Source organism: Hylobates moloch, unplaced genomic scaffold, assembly GCF_009828535.3.
Source record: "Hylobates moloch isolate HMO894 unplaced genomic scaffold, HMol_V3 SCAFFOLD_8, whole genome shotgun sequence".
Classification (NCBI taxonomy): Eukaryota; Metazoa; Chordata; class Mammalia; order Primates; family Hylobatidae; genus Hylobates; species Hylobates moloch.
The window spans coordinates 9,063,680-9,074,348 of NW_026652283.1; the positions used below are offsets into that span (position 1 = coordinate 9,063,680).

The window sequence follows — 10,669 nt, forward strand, 5'->3', positions numbered from 1 at the left end:
TGGAAGTTTGAAGACATAGTGTTTCTCGTTATAATAATCATCATGAGTATTTAATACATGCCTATGGTGTACTAGGGAGCCAGATAATGTTTTAAGTTTGTTTTCATGTACTAACTAATTTAAAATCTAACTAATTTTAGCTGAATTTTGAACGAGTTCTGATAAAATAGCTAGTCAGCCCGCGCGTGGCAGAGATGAAACTCGGGCGGTCCGGCCCCTGTTCTTTGGCTCTGAACAGCTCCACCCTCCACATACATGTTTTGTAGTAGCCTTAAAACAGAGGTGCAGTAATCTCCTATAACCACTAGATGGTACTGCAACTTTTGTAACAGGGGACTTAGCCTGGGGCAGGAGGGGTTCTTGAGACAAACTCATTTTTTATATTTGTAATTGGTCACTAGCAAGTAGAGTCATACTTTAAATAATAACATTATTCCCTTTAAGAATTGTATATTTTTTATCTATTTAAAGAAAATAGTTGTCCTTAAGAATAAAATGACTTCAAATTAGGTGTAAAAAATAATTCTCAGTTATCCGTGTTTTGCGTTGCTTTTTCAACATAATTTCAACTTCTTCTTCTGGAAAGGGAAATATGTCAGCTGCTCATTTCACATGATTATAGGGATTCAATAAAATTATTTTTTAAAATGATAAAATTCACTGAATTGTTAGGTGATAGTCAGTATTCAATGACTTAAAAATTGTATCATACTAACACAGAAATAATATTTTTAAGCTTGCTCTGAATTTTCATAATTTGATTAGATTTATGCACATAAAAATGTTATAATTAAAATATTAATCACAAGACATTGTCTTCTAAGATGACTCGGGAGTAGATTGTTGGTAATGATAGAATATTAGAGCTAGGAGGCCGCTTGTTTCCTTTTTTCCCACAGCTGTGGGAACACAGGAGCACAGAGGTCATTGTTTTTCACTAAGCAGTGTCTGAAATCCACATTTCTGTTTGCCATTTGTCAGTAGTTTAGAGATATCATACACATCATACATTTCCAACAAGCAGAGAAGAATATTGTAAATTACATTTATAAAACAATTTTGAAGGTAATCAAATGTATTAGGCTATTCTTGCATTGCTATAAAAATATCTGAGACTGGGTAATTTATAAAGAAAGAAGGCTTAATTGGCTTACGGTTCTGCAGTTTTTACAAGCATAATGCTGACACTGCTGAGCTTCTGCGGAAGCTTAGGGAGCTTTTACTTATGGTGGAAGGTGAAGTAGAGTGGGAGCAGGCATGTCACATGGAGAAAGCAGGAAAGAGAGAGAGAAAGAGAGAGAAAGAGAGAGAAAGTGTTGCACAGTTTGAAAAGACCAGATCTCCTGAGAACTCACTCAAGTGCAGGGAGACCACCAAGGGGATGATGCTAAACCATTCATGAGAAATTCACTCCCATGATGTAATCACCTCTCACCAGGCCCCACCTCCAACAAAGGGGATTACAATGCGACCTGAGATCTGGGCAGGGACACACATCCAAACTACATCATCGAGTTTTTTTGCTGATTGAAATATCCCGTGAAGATTATGCCTCTTTTCTACGTATTGGATTATTTTACATAAATAACTAAAGTGTATATAGCACCTCAGAATTGAACAAGATACTTTCAGAGCATTGACTATGAGGAGTAATTATTACAGAGCATCTGCTATATACAGAAAAATGGATGTGGATACATACACCCTTTAGCATATAAGTATATGAAAACAATTTGATATGTATAAGCTGTTATAAAACTAGGGGTTTTACTCTACATGGGATTTTTTTCTAAGTCATAGTAACTCTGTTTTCTGCTTTCTCATATAGTAGATACTTTTTAATGTATTTTGAAGGAATGAACTTCCTTGGAAACCATTGTGTTTATTCTACTTTTATTTCACATACATAAAAACAGCTTATAATTGTACCGAACACAAAATACAAACACATTTTATTGCACATAAAAATATTTTAAATGAAGTATTGAAGTATTGCACGTAATAGAATTGATTAGGAAAGTCACAACCCTATTATAAGACTAGTATTAGTCTAGGTTTGAAGATTACAGAATATTTCCTAATAGAGATTTGACACATCACATATTGCACATTTTCCAGCACTATTCTATGTTTTGCAAATATTCCTCACAGTCTTTGCTTATGTCTTTTCTCTGTAAAACACTGTATAAAAGATTATAAAGGCGAAGAAATATGTACCATCGAAAAGGACCAGTCTACAGCTGACGAAGTAAAAAAATAAATACACGATCATCCCATTCTTGTTGGGGAAAAATAACAAAGTAAACTGGCAAATTTCTCTAAAAAGAGATAAATATTACAAATCTTAGTTTCATAAGCATTTGTCCATTTATAAATGCTCCCTGAGTTTAAAGGATTCGATTAGATTAAAAACCTATGTTACTAGCCGTAATTCCTTTGTTTACATTCAGTATCTAGTACCAACATCTAACTCCTTCCAACAGTGCAAACGCATGAAGGGCTCTCACTGTTGGTAGTCATTCAGCAATAAATAGTAAGTCCACAACTAGTTATTTCATTATTTCTGGATTCAAAATAATATAAAGTGCATCCAAAGGTTGCATGGTCATTCTTCTCATTCTTGGGCATGGTTATTAGTCAACCTGTGATGCTTCCAGCTCATGGCAATAAAAGCCCACATTGCAGATTTTCCTGGAATTTCTTCCTTTTTTTCCATAGTTCTGTTTGGAAGAAAATTCCCAAGACACTACAGAATTTTTTTTCACAAAGTCTATATAGAAAACTTCGGACCACAGAGCAGCATCCACTGACACAGATTTCCTTGAGTTCCATTCGATGATAGTCAATAAGTGAACATGTTTCCTTATTATTTGTAAGGCTTGTTACATATCCAGTATAAATTCTTCTCACATTCCATGCTGCTGACCTCTGTGTTTTTCAGAAAAACGCACTTCTCAGACCCTGTTATGTTGAACCTGTCAAACAATAAAGAAACTTAGAATTATTTTCAGCTCATTGTTTTCATTCAGTTACATGAGAATGAACTCAGAGATGGTGACCTCTGCTTCTTTTAAATTCTTAGTGGGATACATAAGTCAAATAATCATAGATTAATCTGTAGAGGCAATGGACAAGAATTGAAAAAAAATAGGATGTGGAGAAAAAATATGGAAGTAAGAGGAAAGCACGTCATTCATTTGGTTGGCATGGCACCAGATAAGTGATTCTTGGTCATTTTTGTGTTCATAGATTTTTCAATAAATAATTTCACAAAATTATATGCATTCAACAGCCATGCATACTAGTGCATACAGCTTTAGGGGGTTTATGGCTCCTGAAGCCCATCTGTGGATATGGAACCATAGGACAAATATTAGGAATCCCTTTTCCAGAAACCTGAATTTTAATCTCGATACTTTATCAGTATTATGATCAACAGCAAACTTATAAAATGATCTTCAAACATTAAATGTATTTTAACTAAAGGTAATGAAAATAGAGTAATCCTGGGGAAAATTTTCTTTCAGGTGTATAGAAACTCATAATTAGGCATTGAAACTATTCTTTATTCTGTGGAGATGAAAACTGAGAAATAGTAAAGAAGGATTTATTTTCCACCAACTATCTTATTAGTAAAGACTAAATGTGACATTGAAAATGGGTTTTTGTTGCATCATCATAATTATTATTGAAATATTTCCAAATTAACCAGATCTATTACATTAGAGTTTGCTGAGAAAAATTACTATAAGCATTTATTTTATGTATTATAAGTGTGGATAAAGAAAAAGAATAATAATAAAGCCTGTTATTAAAGAATTCCAGAGTATACGCATTTGGAAGCGATTGTTAGAGCTCTTGAAGAGCTCAGCCTTCGTATCTAAAGTGCTTTGAAAGGAGAAAAGGAAAGTGATTTTCCTGAGATGCCACCCTGGGGAATATAAAGAGACTTCTGGAGACTTACCAGTTGTTAAATTCTTTGCCATTTGACCACTTCCATGGGTGACCAGGTTCCTTTTTCAGTCCAACCCAGTGTTCCTCTCTACCTGCATATCGTTTTAGAAAGTTCTTAAAGAAAGCACAAAGGAGTTGTTACATTAAACACCCTTATGGGGAAGTAGATAGTAAATCCTGTTTCTCAAAAGCTGCAACTTGAGGCATGACAGCTCATCTGACCATGTACTCGTTCTATATAGGATCAGCATATTTGGATTTCTGGTCTTTGAAGCTAAACAATCAAATCAAATTTAAAAGATTAAATTAAATCTCATTTTGACCTCAGGCTGATCATGTGGTTCTCTGGGATGACATTTTCCTACATCTGAAATAGGTACAATGTTTGTTTGTTTTCTCCACTTAGAAACAGAAGGAAACCACTGATTAGCCATATGAATTAAAATAGTAATATTTTATATTTTTTTAATTCTTACGAATTAAAATAGTAATATTTTATCTTTTTTTAATTCTTACCATGTCCTTTTCATAATCAATGACAGCAAGAGTAGCGCCATGTTCAGAACAAGCATTTTGGGCTGAAGTCCAACTCCTCTTCACAGTAGAAATAAAGTAGCATTTCCTCTGGTAGCCAACCCAGTCCTCAGAGCATGAAGAAACATGGCTGTCTGATGGCATTGAGAATGTGTATTGGCCTGGACAATTGTATTGGCCCACTGTGAACAGAAAAATGTTTTGTTTTAGTAACAAAAGAAACCAAATACCCATAGCATGCAAAACTAGCCTTAGGATGCTGTGTTGTGCTAGGCGGTGATAAAGGATAAAAGCTAAAAAGTAGAATTCTGAAAAGGGTGTGAAGAAAGAAAGTTCTCAGGACCATATCTGATCTTCCATTGTGCCTAATCATCATGGGATGGAGGTATGAGGATGAGGGGATGTAGCTTTGGCCATAATGTCAGAAAATGACAGAAATATAGAACAATTCTGAAAATTTGGACTAGATATTTCTTTGGACTAGAAAGGGTAAAGTGCATTATACATTTGAAATAAGGTTTTGAATCTGAATGCAGAGGCGGAAGAATTTGAAGATGCAGTATTTATAGCACTAGGCTGGAAAGATGGAGAGAGTAACTTTTAGGGAACCAATTCAAAATACAGAAAGACATATGACTCAGAATATCTCAAAACAATGGTAAACATTCTCATTTGTAAAAGACACAAATGTATCTTGGTATAGCTGGAGGTATTGAATACCAAATCACTACTGACTTTCTGGGAACTTTTAAATATAATCTTAATTATTCAGAACTACCATTCTGTGTCCTCTGAGATAAAACACAAAAGACTGGCCACTTCCTGATTAATGTATGGCTTTAGATACGATTTTTTTTCCATAATCAATGAATGTGAAGTTCACATTTTTTTCTGCCTAAATAGCTATTTATTCAGAATTCAAATCAGCTCCCTTCATTCTAGATGTAAACATCTTTTCAAATGCAATTTTATTCTACAGTAATATATAAACCATAGATACTTTTAATACTTACAAAAGTATTACATTAATTATTCAAGGATTGTGGAATTATGTTTAGTATTGATTAGGAAATTGGCCACATATGGTACATGGGATGATTCTAAATTAGCTACAGTTTCTCATTAACTAGACTAAACTAATATTGATTTCAGCTGGGCATGAATGCTTACAGCTAGGAGGCTTTGAAAGAATTGATGAAGTGTAGACCCACCTGATAAGGCAATGAGAGCTATGATTAAAATGGTGATGAAGACCACATTCATTACAGCACACAGGACAGGAACTTTGAAGGACCCTTCATGACGTGCTGAAAAATGGGGACTGGTGTCATCATCTGGAAGGGAAAAAGTTGATGATGAGTTCAGGCAGACCATAGAAGTACTATAGGAATATGCGACATTCTTTTGAGGCATTTAAACTTAATATTTCCTATCTCCTTATATGAAATTTCCCCATCTCTTTATAGAAATTTCTAAGTTAATTTACCCCCAATTTTGAGTGAATTTGAATAGTTTATTGTTGGCTTGAAATGAAAAAATTCAAGCATAATGATGAGATTATAAAGTATCTCCCCAAAATATTTACCTGGCATGTATAATTTATACACTTAGTAGCTATGAAAATTCTAAGTATATAATCAGTTTGTTTTAATCATGATAAGAACGTTTATTAAATATGCACATGCCCCAGAAGACATATAAAAAAATTCTAGGGCGTGGTGGCTCACACCTGTAATCTCAGCATTTTGGGAGGCTGAGGTGGGTGGATTGATCATCTGAGCTCAGGAGTTCAAGACCATCATGAGCAACATGGTGAAACCCTGTCTCCACCAAAAATACAAAAAATTAGCTGGTCATGGTGGCACGCACTTGTGTTCCCAGCTACTTGGGAGTCTGAAGTGGGAGGATCGCTTTAGCCTGGGAGACAGAGGTTGTAGTGAGCTGAGATTGCACCACTGCACTCTAACCTGAGTGACAGAGTGAGATGTTGTCTAAAATAAATAAATAAATAAATAAATAATTCTAGAATAATTCCTTAACCTCCTTGTAGTTACTGTTTGAGAGAAATGATGTGAATGGGATAAATGTGGATAATATCATAAAGTAAAATATTGAATTGATATATAAATATCTAACATTAAAATGACTGAACAAAATTTTAAACGTGACAGTATTTTTTGGTGAAGTTGGTGCAGATGTGGAGCAACTGGAATTTTCAGATATTATTGCTGGGAGAGTAAATTGGAAAAACACTTTGGAAACTGTTTCTTATAAAATTAAATATATGCCTTTTCTATGGCCCAACAAACCTACTCCTATGTATATCCTCAAGAAAAATGAAAATATGTTCTCAAAATGCCTTGTGCAAGAATGTTCCTAGCAGCTTTATTCTTAACAGCCAAATTCCAGAAATAATCCAAATATCCATCAACAGGAAAATAAGTAAACAAATTATGGTATATCCATACAAGGGAATTCTGCTCAGCAATTCAAAATAAGACAACTGATATATGCAACAAAATGAATGAATCTCCAAAAAAAAGTTTAGTGAAAAAAAATCCAGCCACAAAAGATTGTATACTAAATATTTGCATTTATATGACATTAAATAATAGTTGGTCTAAGCTCTGGTGTCAAAAATCAGAACAGTGGTTGCCTTTGTGTGTGTAGGAAAGGTAATTTAATTGGAATGGGACACAGGGCAAACTGTCTGGGGTGATGGAAAGATTCAAATGTTGCTGGTCTTGTGGTTATACCATTGTCATAAGTCATTAAACTGTACACCTACGAGCTGTGCATTTGTTGTATGTGAACTAAACCTCAATTTAAAATGATATGTGAATGAACAGTAAAAATTTGAATTTTTCAAAAGATGTTAAAATAATAGAGGAAATGTAACAGTATTCTAGACCAAATATTCAGTGAAAGTTATTTCATTTACCCTCTGTACAATGGTGAAACAAAGTAAAAGCCTTTTTTTTTTTCCAACAAGTAGTGTTTCTGTGGAAGGATTTAGAATAATAATATGATGTTAACGATAATTGATAGTTACAAAAAACTCTAAGAGGATGTCTGTTCTACACTCTAATAACTGGGAAGGAGAAAAGAGAATTTTGCGACTTAGATTTTGGATTTAATTTTGCAGGATGAGCTGTCAGGATTCTTAAAATGTGGCCCACAAGGAGTATACAGGTCCCTATTATGTTTTCAAAAACCAAAATGTAAAATGACCACTTAAGTAACTGACAATGCAAAACAGTTTCAAAATAGAAAGCATTCTATTTTTCAATACGGATGATTTTCATAACTTAAAAAGTTTACATAAGACATATCTTGAAATACACATATTACCCTTAAAACATTTATCTAAAGGTAAACTGGACCAAGAGATGTTGCCTTTTTTTCATGGTAATTTACTGGGTACTGGTGTCCACATCAACTTTTGCTTTATCTGGAAGTTATTTTTCCCATCACAGATCGGCACTCAGATTTTGCAAGAGAAGCCTTTACTTCACTGCCATCTAGCTCGATTTTCTCAGCTTCTCAAAGCAAATTTTTCTTTTTTCGCCTGTATAGAATCATCATCAGAAGCCGCCTTTGCTACTCAGGGTACCAAATTCGGAGCTCTGTCTGGTTTCACTTCACATTATGTGAGTCAGTTGTGTGGCTTGAACTCAGTATTGCAACAGCTCTGTCTCCTCAGTGAGCACTAACACACCCCAGTGACCCATGGGCTCCAGAGTCTCAATCAGCCCATTGGCTCAACTAGGGAGTAAGCTTTGGGATGACTCTCAGATGATACTTTATTCCCATTAATGAGGGCTACTGTTTTATTTATTTATTTATTTATTTATTTATTTATTTATTGAGATGGAGTCTCGCTCTGTCACCCAGGCTGGAGTGCAGTGGCGCGATCTCGGCTCACTGCAAGCTCCGCCTCCTGGGTTCACGCCATTCTCCTGCCTCAGCCTCCCGAATAGCTGGGACTACAGGCGCCTGCCACCATGCCCAGCTAACTTTTTGTATTTTTAGTAGAGACGTGGTTTCATCGTGTTAGCCAGGATGGTCTCGATCTCCTGACCTGGTGATCAGCCAACCTCGGCCTCCCAAAGTGCTGGGATTATAATTGAGGGCTATTGTTACCCACAGCTTGACTTATCTTGTAGATGACAAAACATTTCCCTCAACAGCACACTTTTGCTTTGATTTCAGGTCCTGCACATTAATGGAGAAGTTGAAAATCAACTCAATTTGCTACTTATTGAATCACCCAAGGATAACGTCCAAGGATGACTAGCGCAGCCTAAATTAGACATTCAAAAGAAAGTTGAAACAGTATCAGGAAAAGTTAAAAATTTCTGCATTAGGTCCTTCTTTCACCTATGCTCTCTATTTATTGAGTAGTTATTATTATTATTTCTTTTTGGCAGCACAACTGTGCCATAAGTAATGGCTCACCTGATTACCTGAAAATTTGCATGCTTTGTGTTTGTTATCCACATAAAATTTTATGTTCTTAAAACAGGATGGATTTAGGAGAAGTAACTGATGTTTTTCGGAAGTAAACTAATATAGTAGACATATGCTTAAAAAATAATCCCTTTCTCCAAGATTGTTTTAGTTCTGCTGTTTCTCACATATCCTTTTGTTAATAGACAGCTCTTGCTGAAAAGTAGACTAATTCCTAAGTGCTAGTGCTTTAGGGTACCTCATTAACTAGGGAGAAAGAGGGATAAATGGAAAAACTCAACAAATTTTACAGAAGTAAGGTATAGAAAAACAACAGGCAAAATCCCAGTAACAGGAAATAAACTAGATATGTGGATAGAATAGACAAATAGAAGGGAGGAAAATGTCTAAGATGATCAAATGTTGCTGAGAAACAAAGGAAAGGAAGAACAAATTCTAAGTTACATAGTCTTTGAAGCCAGAGATTGGAAAGGTTAAATAGAAGGATGAAATGGAGGAAAAAAGTCCTATAAAGAATACCAAAGCAGGAGATTGCATTTTCAAGAATTCTTTTGACTTTTTTTTTAGTAAATTACAAATGGACACTGTAAATTTTCATCTGTTCATATAGCTATTCTCTCAAAGATGGCAAACTTGCCCATTTCCAGCAACTAGAGGATGCGGTCATGAGAACACAGGATAAGGTACACTGAAAGCAGACACCGAATGCAAAGGAAGGCAAACAATGTAATTGCTCATGTGGAAAATAGAACTTTTCATAAAGAGAGACAGCACTTCCTGGAGAATGTACAGATGGATATGAAAAGAAATGATGGAGAATAACTGGGCTAGGTCAGAAAGTTTTCTAATTAAATCTCAACACTGAGATGATATAAACTAAAGCAAAGAGAAAGATCGTAAAGATCTTCTGAAATTCATTTTTGTGGCTTTCTCTCATCTCAGGTATTCTGTCTTCTTACAGATAAAAAGGGATTTACCTCTTCCCTGAAGAACCTGTCTTCTCTAAAAGACAAAGCCTCACTTCCTTCCCTAACAACCATTAGATATCACATATATAGAGATTAGCAGTATATTTTCTCTACGATTATATATCATATATAGAGAGATTACCAGTATATCTTCTATAACTACTATTAATGTCATATATAGAGATACTAGACAGTAAATATGCAATCAGATCTGACTTACTTTCTTGTCCACTCTCCGGATGCAAAGCGCTGTTCTCTGCTACGAAACAATTTTCAGAGCTCATCTTTATTCTCAAGATTCCCTAGTTAATCTCAGGTCAAGTCAATCTGCAGTGAAAGTCTTTGCTGGAGCTCTAGTTCAGTCTGTGAGGCTCTGAGGCATCTCAGAGTTTATACTCCCTCACGACGTCTCCGCCCCCTTCCTCTTGCCGCCTACTTGCTTGACTACATTGTTTCTCTTTAATTTATGCTCCAGTGGACCAGACGATATCTAGTGTGTTGTTGTGGTGAAGCATGGGTTTTCCCTGTTGTCTGAAATGTGCTTTCTCACAACTGTAAGGTGTAGCAGGAGGAAAGTGGGATTTTCCCGGACTCTGAGACATCCTGCCTTAAATTTCTTGAAAACACAAATAGTTCAGGAGACAGCATAATCTAAGTAAAGAATTAAAAGTTAGAGATTCCTGTCTTTCAGATGAAAATAATTTTGAGAAGAAGAGTGTAGTATTTTCCAAGACTCCCGTTCA

General features: G+C 35.3%; 1 protein-coding gene across 1 annotated transcript; it reads right to left on the reverse strand.

The window, feature by feature from the left end:
- Positions 1-1,876: 1,876 nt before the first annotated feature.
- On the reverse strand, positions 1,877-10,291 carry CD69 (CD69 molecule). Its single transcript, XM_032159585.2, has 5 exons — positions 10,147-10,291; positions 5,700-5,822; positions 4,471-4,670; positions 3,965-4,068; positions 1,877-2,975 (listed from the first exon to the last, which is right to left on the reverse strand). The coding sequence occupies exons 1-5, from the start codon at positions 10,208-10,210 to the stop codon at positions 2,867-2,869; spliced, it is 600 nt and encodes a 199-aa protein (XP_032015476.1). The 5' UTR covers positions 10,211-10,291; the 3' UTR covers positions 1,877-2,866.
- Between the last annotated feature and the right edge of the window lie 378 nt (positions 10,292-10,669).